Here is a 16,037-nt window from a genome sequence, read left to right as displayed (position 1 = left end):
GATGGGTGGATGGATGGATGGATGGATGGATGGGTGGGTGGATGGATGGGTGAATGGACAGGTGGGTGGGTGGTTGGGTAGGTGGATAGATGGATGGAGAGATGATGGGCAGGTAGATAGATGTGAGACGAAGTTACCTCACCTCTCTGAGCCTCAGTTTCTTCCTCTGCAAAATGGGGCTCCCCATACCTGCTCCCTAGCCCAGGTAAAAACCTAGCCCAGGGTCTGACCCAGGCCAGCCACTGCCCACCCCCCTCCACTTCTGGTCCTCCTGGTCCTCACGGTATTTGCCGGATGCGAGCCACCCAGTGATGGCGATGGTGATGTGCAGCTGCCTGCCTTCTGTCAGAGGCAGAAACGTGAACTCTTCAATGGCTCCCACTCGCTTCTTCATCTTGTATCCTAAAGACCCAGATCCGAGAAAGAGAATGGAGGTGACTGGGGCCCCGGGGAACATCAGGGTGGCTGTATGTGCTCACACATGCACACAGTGAGGGCCGTCTGTGTGCCCTGCCCCTGGAAAAACATCCAACATTGTGTTTGAACTCATTAAGGTAGGTGCCATTATTGTCCCTGATTACAGACGAAAGCAAGAAGCTGCTGCTGAGGCTGGCCAGCCCCAAGTGGAAGAGCTGGTTTGGACCTCAGAGCCCAGGCTCTTACCCATTGCTCTGCCCTGGTTCTGTTTCTTTTCTCCTGCCCACACACTGCAGGGGTAGAACACACTCCACTAAGTAACGGCAAATCAAATGGACCAAGAGTCTCAGCAGGGGAGCAAACTCCTCTTGGGGAGTTGAGCAGGAATATCTGTGCATGACGGGGTTGAGGGAGTGGGAGGGGTGCTGCTGCTGACAGATATCATTTGGAAAAACTCCCCCAGGTGATGCTGCTCAGGGAAGGGCAGCCATGTTCTCTCCAAACACGAGAAAGCCCAAGCATGGAAACTTCTGAATGGTGGAAGCAGGTTCAGTTGTGGCCTTTCTCAGGAAGTACACAGTTGCATTGAGAAAAAGCCAGCTTCTCAAACTCGGCCCTGACCCTGACCCACACGAGCTCTGGGAAGGCTGGGACCCAGAGTGAGAAAAGCCACGTCTCCTCTGTCTCCCAGGGAGCCACTACTGGTGAGAATCCAGGCATGTTCTTTTAGGAACTGGGCCACCCTGGCTGAAAATTCCTCTGAACCCATCATTCCTTTTGAACCTTACCTGTCAGGCCAGCTCCAGCTGCACCAAACAGCGAGGTCATGATGGCTATGCCAGCTGCTGAGCCCAGAGCCGCTGCCCCCGCGCTGCCAATAATCGTCGCTGCTCCAGCGGCAACGAGGGGTGCAGCGAGACCTCCAGTCACACCTGTGGGAAAAGCAGCAGTTTCAAGTGGGAGTAAAAATGTGGTGGCCGGACGCGGTGGCTCACGCCTGTAATCCCAGCACTTTGGGACGCCGAGGCAGGCAGATCACGAGGTCAGGAGATTGAGATCATCCTGGCTAACATGGTGAAACCTCATCTCTACTAAAAATACAAAAAATTAGCTGGGCGTGCTGGCGGGTGCCTGTAGTCCCAGCTACTTGGGAGGCTAAGACAGGAGAATGGCATGAACCCTGGAGGCAGAGCTTGCAGTTAGCCGAGATCGTGCCACTGCACTCCAACCTGGGCGACAGAGCAAGACACTGTCTCAAAAAAAAAAAAAAAAAAAGGTGTGGCTTGATGAGTTTTTACCCCTCAGCTACCTAATGCCTCCCATGGAAGCTTCTGACAGTGCTGATGAGCATACTGACTACTCACTGACTACCTACTGCATGCCAGGAGCCACCTCCCAGCTGAGCCCCTGCACTCTCCACTCTCACCCACAGCCTGGCATCATTTCTGTCTGCAAAACCCGGACGTGTGCCACCATCTCCAGCTGGACTCACCGATCACTGTTCCGCCTCCGACAGTCGCCAGGCCTATCAGGAGATAACGCTTCCATTTCCTCCGGTTTTCTTTCTTCTTCCGGGATGCCTCGGCCATTCTGAGGGAAAAGAGGGTGGTCTTTAGGGCCAGCTGTGCCCAGGATCCCTTGAGACATCCCCACCACACCAACCCTCAAACAGGGGCCAATGCTGGGTAGCTACTCTGCCACTCAGAGTAAGGGACCAAAGTTACCCTGAGCCCACTGATAGTTTAAAAAGCTGAAAACATTCTAAAACCCAGCTGAGGAATCTCAGTGTATGGGATGTACTACTTACCCAATGGATCCATCCTAACAGGGTTGCAATTTGAATAATAAAAAGACAAAAAATAATAATAATAATAGCAAGAGAAGCACAAAAAAGATCTTTAAACAGATGGACCCAGAAGAAGCACAAAATAGATAATCACAGACTCCGTCACCTCCCTCCTCCCCTCCCTTCTTCTCCACCCTGTCATCTGATCCCACCTCCTTCTGGGACATTTGGAAACCAGTTTCCTTCAAAATGATCATTTTGAAGATGGGAGACCTTGGCCTTGGAGCAGTAGCTAGACTTGTTCAGACTTGAAATGGAAATGCTAAAAAAATTAGCAAAAGGAAAACATTTAGAGTGAATTGGGGTCAGGCGAGCCCTGAGAACTGATGTTTGTGAGCACTCAAGAGTCAGGAAGCCCAGTTTTCCTATTGGACATTCAGCCCTCAGCCCCTTTGCTGTGGCTGGGAGGGAGAGGTTGTTAAGTGGGAACTCTGAACTGAGGTTGGAGTCTGAACAATAACTCAGTGTGGAGTGATAGCAAAGCATGGTGATAATCAAAGAAGAAAAATGGTTAATCTTTACTGAGGGCTTCTTACATCTCAGCCACTGGGCTTTGCATTGCACTTCACAGGGTTAATCTTATCCTAAGAAGCAGTATGGTTATTGTACCTATATTATAGATGAATTAAGGGATAACAGTCCCTACCTACCCATGAACTGTGAGGCTCCAGTAATAGATTATCTGTAAAGCATTTAGCACAGAGGCGGGCACACTGCAAGGGCTCAGTGCAATCAGCGCTAATGTCATCACGATGCTGCATCTCCCCAAGCCTCAGTTTCCTCTTTTGTCAAAAGGCGGATACTAATTTCTACCTCATAAAGTTGTTGGTTTGTAAGGATTAATTTCATTCCTTCTTCGTCCATTCAGTCAATAAAGTTATATTGAGAATGGATGATGTGCTGTGTTTTTGCATCTCCGTGAGCAGAAAAATGTATGTGCTCAACCAGTACCTGTTTCCTTCCCATCTCCCTCCTCATGAACCATACACTTCGTTGAGAAATAGCTCCTTCTCCAGTCATCTAAAAGAAATGGGATTTGGCCAGGTATGGTGGCTCACACCTGTAACTCCAGCACTTTGGGAGGCCGAGGCAGGCGGATCACCTGAGGTCAGGAGTTTGAGACCAGCCTGGTCAATATGGTGAACCCCATCTCTACTAAAAACACAAAAATTAGCCAGGCATTGGGGCGGGTGCCTGTAATTCCAGCTACACAGGAGTCTGATGCAGGAAAATTACTTGAACCCGGGAGGAGGAGGTTGCAGTGAGCTGAGATCGTACCACTGCACTCCAGCTTGGGAATAGAGTGAGACTGTGTCTCAAAATACATACATACATACACACACAAAATGGGATTTCAGTTGGGCATCTGGGGACCTGCTGTGCTTTTTGGTTCCCTGCCAGTTCACCTCAACAGATTTTTTTCCTAAGCATCTCCTGGGTGTAAAGCCCAGTGTTTCTCAGTCACTTCATTACACAGAAACAGAAACCAATAGTAAAAATCTCTGTGCATATCATGATGCTGGTTTTCCACGATTGAAATTCACGTCATCGGTAGTGTGGGATGAGGCTGAACCACGTGCATCTAGCACAGTGGGAGGCAGGAGGGCCATCAAGATGGAGGGTTCTAATGTCAGAATTCAAACTCTGCGGATGTAGGCATGAATCCTAGCTCTGCTGTTGTGGTAGCTGTGTCACCATTCTCCACATATTCAGTTATCCCTCTTACAGAAAGATTATACATCCCTGCCCTGTTGAACTGAGTGGTCACAGGACCAGCTTTAGCCAGTCAAATGTAGGTGGAGGTGATATGTGTCACTTCTGGCAGAATCTTTTTTTTTTCCCTCCTTTCTTTTTTTGAGACAAGGTTCAGCTCTGTCGCCCAAGCTGGAGTGCACTGGTGGGATCTTGGCTCACTGCAACCTCCATCTCTCAGGTTCAAGTGATCCTCCTGCCTCAGCCTCCCAAGTAGATGGGATTATAGGTATGTGCCACCATGCTTGGCTAAGTTTTGTATTTTTTGTAGACATGGGGTTTTGCCATGTTGCTCAGGCTGGTCTCAAACTCCTGGGTTCAAGTGATCCACCTGCCTCAGCCTCCCAAAGTGCTGGAACTACAGGTGTGAGCCACCATGCTGGGACAACTGGCAGAATCTTTAAAGCCGGTGCAGGAAAGTGATTCATCTTCTTTCTCTCTGCCCCAAAACCAGCAATAATCTAGATGGGGTCACTCTGTCAGCCTGGGACCCAGAACCAGGACAATGTGAATTCAAGCTACAGCCAATCTGCAATGGACACACAGTATGAACAAGAAATACACCTTTAATCCTGTAAGCTGCTGAGATTTATTTGGGGGTCACTTGTTACGGCAGCAAAACCTAGCCTATCCCCACAACGGACAGAACCACTTAATAACTTTGTGACTATGCACAAATTATTTGTCACATTTGAGTTTCCTCAACCAACAAATGGGGATAATAACAGTACTGAATTTTCAGGGGTATTGTGAGGACTAAATGAGACAGAGACACTGAGATACAGTGACTACCATCCTGTAATTATTCAATATATTTATTGCTATTATCACTCTCTTCATTATTATTGTAATAATTTCCTCCTCAACACAGGCTGGGCATATACTTTGACCCTTAACTGCTTTGACCCTTAATTGATAACTCTTAATTCAGTTCGAAGTGGAAGGCTGAAGATTACTGACTTTCAGCAGAGTTCAAGGCCGAAGAAAACATTCAAGTTGCTGACGATACATGATGGGAATGTGCAACTAGACAGGTGATGTGGCACTGAGTCAGTGGCATCTTGATTCAACAAACACGGCCTAGAAATAGTCTAGAAATCTGGCAAAGAGGTGTTTGAGCTCAGCTCTGCCATGAACTTCCTGGATCATCTAATTTTTCTGAGTGTTGATTTTCTCGCTTAGGAAATGTAACTATCAAATGACCCATGGACAGATGATGAGACAGCACACTGCAGTGGCCAATGCCAAGTATTAATAGACAAATATAACCATGACTACCTGCCTCTTTCTCCTCTTCCCTCTTTGCCTGCCTGGTTGCCTTCAGGACACTGTCATCTCTTGCCACTGTGACACTTACACCCTCTGTGTCCTGACCCCTCTCTCCCCCTCTAGCTTCAACACTAATCACTTCCTCACTGACACATCACCCTTGGAAAATACTGAGCTGCCTCCAGTCACCTTCTGGTCCCTGGCCATCAAGGACCTTCCCGCCTTCCTGTGACTAGTTCAACATTACTCAACTTTCAGGAGTCAGCCGAGGTGGGACACATCCTCCGGAAAGACTGGCCAAAACCCCAAGGTTGCTGAGATGCCCGGACTCTGGCCCCCTAGACTCTGTGCCACATTATCCTGGAATTCTACACCAGTGATTTGCAGAGGGTAGGCATCAAAATCACCAGGGCGTACCTGTTAAAAACATAGCTTCCCGGGGCCGAATCTCTGGGTCTAAGGATAAACATTCTGTATCGGTAACAAGCTCCTCCTCCAGGGATTCTGCTGTAACTCAAGTTTGAAAATTGCTGAGCTAAGCTCTCACAGCATGGACCAAGCCATTTCCAACTCCCCACCCTCAGCAGCTTGCCCTGGTCTTGGAAACTGGAGGGTACTCAGGAAATCTTTCTTGTAAAGAGCCTAATTATTCCAACAAGGATTGGAGGTGACCACCTTGTTGTGGTGATATACTCCCCAACTCACTGTCCACATCTCTGAAAACCATAGAGGTACAGGAAAGATATGTTGGCTAAATACAAATATATAGGCTGGGCATGGTGGCTCTTGCCCGTAATCCTAGCACTTTGGGAGGCTGTGGTGGGAGGATCCCTTGAGTCCAGGAGTTCCACACCAGCCTGGGCAACAGGGTGAAATCCTGTCCCTACAAAAATAAAAAAATTAGCCGGGCATGGTAGTGCATGCCTGTGGTCCACCCTACTTGGAAGGCTGAGGTGGGAGGATCGCTTGAGCCTGCGAGGTCAAGGCTGCAGTGAGTCACTGCTGCAGAGATCATGCCACTGCACTCCAGTCTGCGTGAGAGAGTAAGACTCTGTCTCCCCCATCTCCCCGACAAAAAGTTTATAAGCATTTGTTGATTTGAAAAGAAGATATTTTTTCCTAAAGTTACTTGGCTAAGGCACTCTCTCCTAACATTCAGCTGAATGGCAAATCTATTTCCCTGTTTAAGTATTTGCATATTCTTAATAATTGTTTTGGGGGGCCAGGCACGATTGCTCGCACCTGTGGTCCCAGCACTTTGGGAGGCCAAGGCAGGCAGATCATGAGGTCAGGAGATCGAGACCATCCTGGCTAACACGGTGAAACCCCATCTCTACTAAAAATACAAAAAATTAGCCAGGTGTGGTGGCGGGCATCTGTAGTCCCAGCTGCTCAGGAGGCTGAAACAGAAGAACAGCGTGAACCCGGGAGGTGGAGCTTGCAGTGAGCCGAGATTGGGCCACTGCACTCCAGCCTGGGCGACAGAGTGAGACTTGGTCTCAAAAGAAAAAAAAATTGTTTTGTACATAAAATAGCTTTCTCAGGCATCGTTCATTATTGCAGCACTACACTCTCACAATTACTTCAATTGTCTGATTGAATCTCAACACTGAAAGCAAAGGGGAGATGTTTGCTCTGAGTCACATTTACAATGCTAACACTCAGAGAACAACACGAAATCCAAATGACAGCCTTGCTCTCATCACTGACTGCCTGCTGATTAGACATTCAACGGTCACGTTGAAAAGAAAGACGCGAACCTGAGTTGCCCTTTCCACGTGAGCTGCCCAAAGACAAAGGCTGAAACCACATGCAGATTTGGGCCAAATCCCAGGCTGAAGCCAGAGATACCTCCTGAAGAGCAAGACCCCGCATTGCCTGTCACAGAACCACAAATCGGTCTTTCTGTCATCTTATCTCCCATGAGAGGGTGTTTCCTGTCCTTATCCTCACCACACCTTCTGTCTGTAAATCACCTTTTTTTTTTTGTGCTGACAGATAGAGATAGCTTATCACTGAGAGGTCTACACACACTCTCCTAGTAAAGGCCTGGATGGCCCCATAAAATCATTATCTTTCTTGTTTTCTTCAGAATAAAGGAGAAACCCTGCCACTGCCAGCCAGGTCTTGAGGGACACAGTGAGAGCCATCCAGACTGGACACAGTGGTCAAATCAGAGGCTGCTGACCAGTCACGTGACCTTGGCTGAGTTATGCCACCCCTCTGACTTTATTTCCTTATTTGTGAAACACTTAGGGGGCTGTTATGAGGATCGAGGTGGCATCTTGTGCCTACATCTAGTAGGCATTCAAGAAAAATCTGATGCTGGCAACGTTCTTATGATGTGAGCGGTATCTTTACTAATTTATTTATTTTTAACTGTAATTTTTTTCTTATGAGATGGAGTTTCACTCTTGTTGCCCAGTACAATGGCATGATCTTGGCTCACTGCAACCTCCGTCTCCTGGGTTCAAGTGATTCTCCTGCCTCAGCCTCCTGAGTAGCTGGGATTACAGGCATGTGCCATCACACCCAACTAATTTTTGTATTTTTAGTAGAGACGGGGTTTCACCATGTTGGTCAGGCTGGTCTCAAACTCCTGACCTCTGGTGATCCACCCACCTCAGCCTCCCAAAGTGCTGGGATTAAGATGTGAGCCATTGCAGCTGGCCTATGTGAGCAGTATCAACCCCAGCAGCTCATTAGCTCCCATCTGCTGAGACTCTACTATGTGCCAAGCACGGGTCCCAGCTTTTGATACGTGTTAAGTAATTTAATCCTCTCAACAACGCTATGACGGCGATACTACCATTATCCTCACGTAAGAGATGAAGAAACGAGGCACAGAGAGGAGAGGTGAAGTCACTAAACAAGTGAGGGAAGCTGGGTGGCCTTAGGGCTCAGACGGGGACCCAGGAGCAGAGGGGTGGGACGGGTGGTACATCACACTCTAGACTTCAGCTGCAAAGAGTCATGTTAGTGGGCCTAGTAATGAACTCACCTCCCAGAAACACAAAACTTTACAGTCAAAAGAAATCTACGTATCATTCAACCCCTTAATTGTATAGGTAAAAAACAAAAATGTGTGCTGGTGTCCACGGAGGGAAAGCCATGTGCCCAAGGCCACACAGAGGGTTAGTAGCAGAATCAAACCAAGAGCCAGGTCTCCTGGCTGAACAGTTGCTATGGCTTCCCTGGGTCTCAGATCCTTCCAGAGACCATAGAATCTGAGAGGTCTCCAATTGTTGATGCCCTAACATTGCATCAACAATTACATGTGTGAAGCCTTTTTCCGGGGAAAGGGTCTACACATGGACTGCAATAGGATCTATAATAGTCTATGAAAGGGTCTGTAATAACACAATTAGAACAGCATTGTTAACAACAACAAATAATATTTATGGACTAGTTACTCTGTCCCAGGCTCACCTGAAACACTTCACACACATATATGAACTCATTTAGGCCTCACAAGAACCCTGTGAGGAGGGCGCTACTATTATCCCCATTTTACAGGTGAGGAAGTTGAAGCTCAGAGAAGTTAAATAATGCCCAAGCTCACGTGGCTGGTAAGTGGCAGAACTGGCCTGTGTTAGACCTTCTGGTTTATATCTTCTTCCCTGACCAGGCATTACTGGTATTATCAGAACAAATCGCTCCGGGTAATACATTTCTCTCTGATAATAAGATTTCCAAATAATAACTGAGAGGTTCCTTAATTTCAAGGCATATAAGATCCTATAAATTCCCGACATATCCAAAGAACCTAGGATGCCCTCGTGATCATGGTAATTGGCATGGATCCAGGTATTTCTATACTGACCCAACTCTAGGGGTCAAAGCTAGTATGTCTACAGGTTATTTCAACAAACCAAGTTTCCCCCTTTGTCAAGGAAATACCCCTTGTCTTTGCTCTACTAACTGTGGCATGAGGGTGGCTCTGGGTGTCAATTTGGCTTTAGGATTAAATTCTCAGGTGGGCTGACCTGGTGTAATCTGGCTGGTCAAAGAACACCACCGCAGCTGAAACAAAACCCAGAGCTGGGAGACGTGCCTGGTACCAGGAGCCTATGATTAGGCCGTGACTGAAATCGATTTATTGCTCTGGGATTAGATCCTGTGTAAAGCGTCTGCAGAGAGCTGAGCTCTGGCCAAGTTACCAGGATTATTTCCTTCTACACACTCTTGACCATATATAGACAGCAAAGCAACTCTACAACTGATGGGTCTGGGACATGTCGGGGAGGGGAGGACTCACATCTACCGAGTACTTGCTGTGTGCCAGCCCTGGTTCAGACATTTTATAATGTGCAGACATTCATTCTTCCCAGTGATCCTAGGAGGGCACTATCCATATCTATCCATATTCCTATTTCATAGATAAGAATATTGCAGCTTAGAAAAGCAAGGCCACCCACCCAATATCAAGCAGTGGACAGGTATCAGAAAAGGAACTGAATCTAGGTCAACTGTGCCCTTGAACTAGGTGTCACAAGAGCCTGAGGTGGAACAGGGTGTCAGGGCCCCAGGATGTTAAAGTCCCAGATTCAAGGCCCTTAGCAATCATTCATTTCATCTTTTCTTTTTTTTTTTGAGACAAGAGTCTCACTCTGTCACCCACACTGGAGTGCAGTGGCACGATCTTGGCTCACTGCGACCTCCGCCTCCCTGGTTCAAGCAATTCTCCTGGCTCAGCCTCCCGAGTAGCTGGGATTACAGGTGCATGCCACCATGCCCGGCTAATTTTTGTATTTTTAGTAGAGATGGGGTTTTATCATGCTGGCCAGGCTGGTCTCGAACTCCTGACCTCAAGTGATCCACCTGCCTCAGTGTACCAGAGTGCTGGGATTACAGGCGTAAGCCACCGTGCCTGGCCCATTTCATCTTTTCTTCTTGCAAATGAAGTCAGAGGCCCAGAGAGGGCAAGTAGCTTGCTAAGGCCACACAGCGAGTCAGGGCTATAGCTGAGACTCTGTCCTGGGCTCCTTTTACCTCAATATACCATCTCTTAAAGGGAGAAGGGGACTCTGTTATCTGCAAAGTACACTGAAGTGGAGATCCTTGGATCCTGATGGGGGTCGCAGGGCTCTCTTACTCAGATTCCTCCTCTTTGATTGCCTTCAGGCTCTCCAGGAATGTCTCTTCAAGGACATCCAGCTCCTCCAAGGGCACCTGGAGCAGGGAGGTCATGTGGCACACGAGGACTCTGGCCCGGGCATCATAGTGCCCTCAAAAGACAGAAACAACACCGGAAAAGAATCAGTTTAGGTTTTAAGAACAGTGATGTTAGCAGTGTAACTGACAAAACCCACACTGGAAACAGCCTAAATGTACAACTCCATGGGAGCCAGTCAATGAAAGAAAATGACACAGTTGCCTGGACAGAATACTATACAACTATTAAAATGTTCAGCAAAAGCAAAGTGGGACTGGGTGCGGTGGCTCGCTCCTGTAATCCCCGCACTTTGGGAGGCTGAGACAGGCAGATCGCTTGAGTCCAGGAGTTCAAGACCAGCCTGGGCAACATAGTGAGACCGCCCCCCACCTCTACAAAAAAATACAAAAATTAGCCAGGCACTGTGGTGAGTGTCTGTGGTCCTAGCTACTCAGGGGGCTGACGCAGGAGGATCACTTGAGCCTAGGAGGTTGAGGCTGCAGTGAGCCGTGATCATGCCACTGCACTCCAGCCTGGGCGACAGAGTGAGACCCTGTCTCAAAAAAGAAAAAAGGAAGGTGGTATTTCTCACCAGTCAAATGAGCAAAGAGCAGTTTTTAAAATTTCACAGCTGTGAAGGAGATGATAAAAATGGGTGCTCAAAGACATTGCTGGTGGAAGTATGCGCTGATATAAACTTAAAAAAAACTTATCAAAAACTTCAAAAAAATACATCCCCTTTGCCCCAGGAATTCCATTTCTGGAATTTTAATCTTAAGAAAACAACCGTAAATGCAGACGATATGTAGTAAATAAAGGCACTATGCTGTATTTATAATATGAAATTGGAAACAACCTGGAGATTTCCAACATCAGGAAATTAGTTATAAACCACACTCATCCAACTGAAAACCATGGGGCCATAAAAAATGATTCCCAAGAAAAGTATGTCATAACTTCCAAAAATAAGTTCTTACCCAGAAGAATTTATGGCTAAGAGGATTTATGGCTAAGTGGTGGTGCATGCCTATAATCCCAGGCACTTTGGGAGCTGACGTGGGAGGATCACTTGAGCTCAGGAGCTCCAGATCAGCCTGGGCAACATAGCAAGATCCCATCTCAATAATTTTAAAAAATAAAAATAAAAAAGAGACAGTTCTGTTTGGATATTATAAAGAAAGAAAAAGGAAAATAAATGCTTATACAATGAAACAAAATTTTTAATGCATAGAAGATGGACTTGATAACATGTCATGAGGTCCCAACTAAGAAACAAAACGAAAAACAAATGCTGCACAGGAAAAAAAAAATGAAGGAGGCCAGGTGCCTGCAATCCCAGCACTTTGGGACGCTGAGGTGGGCAGATCACTTGAAGCCAGGAGTTTGAGACCAGCCTGGCCAACATGGTGAAACCCCATCTCTACTAAAAACACAAAAATTAGCCAGGCGTGGTGGGGGGCGCCTGCAATTACCAGCAACTTGGGAGGCTGAGGTGTGAGCCACTGTGCCTGGCTGACAATTCAAATTTAGTATCTTATGGTTCTGAAGGCCAGATATTCTAAAATCACAGTGTTACCAAGGAGAGAATCTGTTTTCTTGCTTTTCCCAGCCTGCTTTCCTTGGCTTGTGGCTCCTCCCTCCAATCACTCCAGCCTCTGCTCCCATGGTCACATCTCCTACTCTGACTTAGATCCTCCTGTCTTCCTCTTACAAAGACCTTGTGATTGCATTAGGCCTATCTAGAAAGCCCAGGATGCTTAATGTAATCACACCTGCAAAGTCCCTTTTGCCATGTAAGGTAACATATTCACAGTTGCCAGGGATTCGGATGTGAACATCTTTAGGGACCATTATTCTACCACTTAACTCTTGACCTGGCTCAACCATCACCTCCTCTCTGAACCCTCTCTGCATCATTCCTTCCTTTGGGGGTCTCTGATCACTTATACAGGCCGCTCTCTCAGTATCTTCCCCATTTGATTGTACTCATCATATCTTACTAGACTGTAAGCTTAGTCATCTGTTTTTCCAACCCCTGTACCTACCTGGGGTGTGACACTTAGTAAGAACTCAAAAAATGTTTACACAGTGAATGAACCAATGAATAAACTCTTCTGATTTTTAGGTCAAACTCTCTGTGACTCAAGCACTATGACAGGCTTCCAAATTGAATCTTTTTGACAGAGAAAGTCACAAGGACCTGGCATTCAGCTACTCCGCACTCACCTTCCCCTGTGCCCTGGCCCTGTGAAGACACGAATTGTCTAAAACGCTAATTCCCCAGTCCAGCTGCCTATCAGCATGACCTGAGAAGCTTGCCAAAAATAGGGTTTCCTGAGTTCTGGTATAGGGGACCCTCCTTTCCCGTTTACCATGATGCAGTCCCTGAAGTCTTGAAGTTTGAGGTTTCAGCTTCTACAAAAGAAATCAGTTCCTTCCTTGACCCAGGGTCCCCAGAGTGGAACAGGGTCTCTCGGGGCTGCCCTGTCTCCCGGGATGAGGAGCTGTCTACGTGCTGGAGACAGACACCACGTGCTGTGGCTTGGGGTTATTAGGTTCAGTAAACTTCACGGAAAAAAGGAGTTCCTTGCTTTCCCCATAGGAACAAAGACTACTGCGCCCACGTGATAATCGGGTTGTAGAAACCAAGCTTTGGCTCTGATGATTAATTGGTGGCAATGATAAATAGTTGCTAATACATACTCCACAGGTCAAGGCTGCAGTGATTCACCTTCTACCATGCAGGCTGCCGGGTACACGTGTGATTAACACTCCTGTGGTAATCTCAGGCACGGGGCTTTGTATCTTAGCCTTGTGTACAGGTCATTTCAAGGAGTTGGTGGCTGGGATGCTGGTCTTGGAGTCAGGGTTTGTAGTTCAAGGCATGTTCCTTCTGGAAGCTCTAGGAGCAAATCTCCTCGTCTAGAAGGCAGTAGGGAGGGGCAGAGTCCTGGGCTACCCAGGATACTGGCATTCTCTGGCCCAGGCTCTACTGCCAACTTGCCAGGGGGCCAACTTGCTCCTTGAGAGCCAGTCCCAATAAAAGGTGCCCCATAGGCCAGGTGCAGTGGCTCACGCCTGTGCCTAGAATTCCAGCACTTTGGGAGGCCAAGGCGGGCCAATCACTTGAGGTCAGGAGTTCAAGACCAGCATGGCCAACATGGTGAAACTCCTTCTCGACTAAAAAATGCAAAAATTAACCGGGTGTGGTGGTGCACATTTGTAATCCCAGCTACTCAGGAGGCTGAGGCAGAATTGCTTGAACCTGGGAGGCAGAGGTTGCAGTGAGCCAAGATCATGCCACTGTACTCCAGCCTGGGCAACAGAGGGAGACTCTGTCTCAAAAATAAATAAAAGAAAATAATAATAATAATAATAATAATAATAATAAAGTGCTCTATCCACCCTGGGGCTCAGACCACAAGCCTGGACATTGTTCTTAGTTCTTCTTGTTTCCCTGTCCCGACATCCACCCCACCAGCTGATGCTGACTGCTGCACCTGCAAAACATATCCTGAGTCTGACCACTTCACTCCATCTCCACTGCCACTGCCACAGCCATCGCTCTCCAACCACCAGCCACCTCACCACTTTCTTATCTTCCACTCTTGCCTCTGCACTCCATTTGCCAAACAGCAGCCACTGAGCTTCTTCAAAGTTATCGATCCGGTTGTGTTCTCTCCCTGGCTTACAGCTCTCTGACCGCTCCCCAGTGCACTTAGAATAAAGTCCACATTTCTTTCCATGGTCTGCAAGACTGCACATTATCCAGCCCCTTCCTGCCACCCTCTCCCACCTCACCTTCTACCCGGCCCTGCTTCAGGCACCAGCAGCTCAAGAAGCCAAGCTCATGGCTGCCTTGGGGCCTTTGCACTTGCTGTTTCTGATATCTGGGAAGCTCCTGCCCCAGATCTCTGCTTGGCTGCCCTTTCCCATCAGTCAGGTTTCCACTTAAATATCACCACCTTAGAGGAGCCAGCGGCTCCTGAATTAGAACAGCTCAGCCCCTAGTCACCCCATCTCCATTACTCCATTTCCCTGTATAGGTTTATTGTCTGCCTTTCCTCATCAGAATGCCTGTCCCACAAGGGCAGGGACCTTTGCTTTGTTCCTTGCTGTTCTCCCACTGCCTGGGACAATGCCTGGCAGTTAGTAGGTGCACAGTTAAGATGTGTTGAGTCATTAGCTGACCAAGGTTCTCTCTTGCCTGCCAGGATTCTTGCTGTGGCCACCTGCCCCAGGCAGCACAAAAGACCTTTCCCTGCCTCCCACCTCCACATGAGACTCCCTCTCCCTCTCTAGTGCCCTCTGAGTCCTGCTCCTCCAGGGGACTAGAGGAGAGTGGATTGATGGGTTAAGGCCTCTCTCCTCCTCTCAGTGGGGTCTTCTCCTACAGTGGTGAGTTATTCTTAAATGTCATAGTCTTTTTTTTTTTCTTTTTTAAGAGATGGGGATCTTGCTATGTTGCCCAGGCTGGTCTCAAACTCCTAGCCTTAAGCAATCCTCCCACCTTGGCCTCCCAAGTAGGTGGGATTACAGGCACATGCCACAAATGTCAGAGGCTTGACCATGCCTGGAACACTCAGTTCCTTCCTCAAATTTTACCTTCTCAGAAAAGCCCTCCCTGACCCAGTCCACTGCTTCCTAGTCTTTTACCATGAGTTATTTCTTCTTATCTTCTTTTTTTTTGAGACAGGGTCTCACTGTCACCCAGGCTGGAGTGCAGTGGTATGATCTTGGCTCACTGCAGCCTCAACCTCCTGGGCTCAAGTGATCCCCCACCTCAGCCTCCTGAGTAGTTGGGACTACAGGCATGTGCTTCCATGCTCAGATAATTTATACATATATCTCTCCAGCAATCCACCCACATTTGCCTCCCAAAGTGGGTGGTATTAAAGGCATGAGCCACTGTGACCAGCCATTTCTTCTTATCACCATTTCAAACAACTATATATATATATATTTTATTTGCCTACTTGTTTATTTTGTCTCCTCTTCTTATATAATATAAAATATAAGCTCCAAATCCACTGTGCATCCCTAGTACCTCGGCCCATGCCAAAAACAAAGCAGAGGTTTAATAATCTTTGTATGCAAGAAGAATGGAATATTTGTAGAAATGAATGAATGACTGAGCTACTGGAACTCTGTTGGGAAAGATCCAAATGCGGGGGACAGTTCTGCTGAATGAGATGTGTATTCCCTTTCGGCAGAAACATCCTATGATCAATAATCCTATTAATCTGGAAGCTTCATTTATCACCTACTCACCTAGATGAGATTCTGCACTATACTTTCTGCATGTAGTGGCTTATTGAATCCTTATGAGCCTCTGAAGTGGCAGGTACTATAGAAAGTCCATCTTCTCAAAAAGGAAAGTGAGGTGCAGACAGCTTAGGCCAGGGGCCCAGGTTCACCCAGCCAATGAATAGTAAAGTGGCAGCCTGGCTGCAGAGGCTATGCACCTGACCGCCACCCCTTCCCCGCACCATGACATGGGAAGCAGGGCCACGAGCTAGCAGAACACTGTCTTCCAGTCACACACCTCTCTCCCAAGCCTGCCCATGCTTTCAGCCTGAGCTCCTTCCTCATGGCCTC

General features: G+C 47.6%; 1 protein-coding gene across 2 annotated transcripts in view; it reads right to left on the bottom strand.

Moving 5' to 3' along the window:
- Nucleotides 1-16,037, bottom strand: part of TMCO4 (transmembrane and coiled-coil domains 4) — a 129,868-nt gene that overhangs the window by 71,671 nt on the left and 42,160 nt on the right. For both annotated transcript variants that reach the window (XM_011934009.1, XM_011934008.1), the window contains 4 exons: nucleotides 10,380-10,512; nucleotides 1,910-2,007; nucleotides 1,206-1,349; nucleotides 283-402 (listed from right to left, as the gene is read on the bottom strand). In XM_011934009.1, coding sequence (XP_011789399.1) covers nucleotides 283-402; nucleotides 1,206-1,349; nucleotides 1,910-2,007; nucleotides 10,380-10,512 — 495 coding nt within the window. The remainder of the gene's footprint in view (nucleotides 1-282; nucleotides 403-1,205; nucleotides 1,350-1,909; nucleotides 2,008-10,379; nucleotides 10,513-16,037) is intronic.

This window comes from Colobus angolensis, unplaced genomic scaffold (assembly GCF_000951035.1).
Source record: "Colobus angolensis palliatus isolate OR3802 unplaced genomic scaffold, Cang.pa_1.0 Scaffold130, whole genome shotgun sequence".
NCBI classification, from domain to species: domain Eukaryota; kingdom Metazoa; phylum Chordata; class Mammalia; order Primates; family Cercopithecidae; genus Colobus; species Colobus angolensis.
This window is presented reverse-complemented; position numbering and strand designations above follow the sequence as displayed.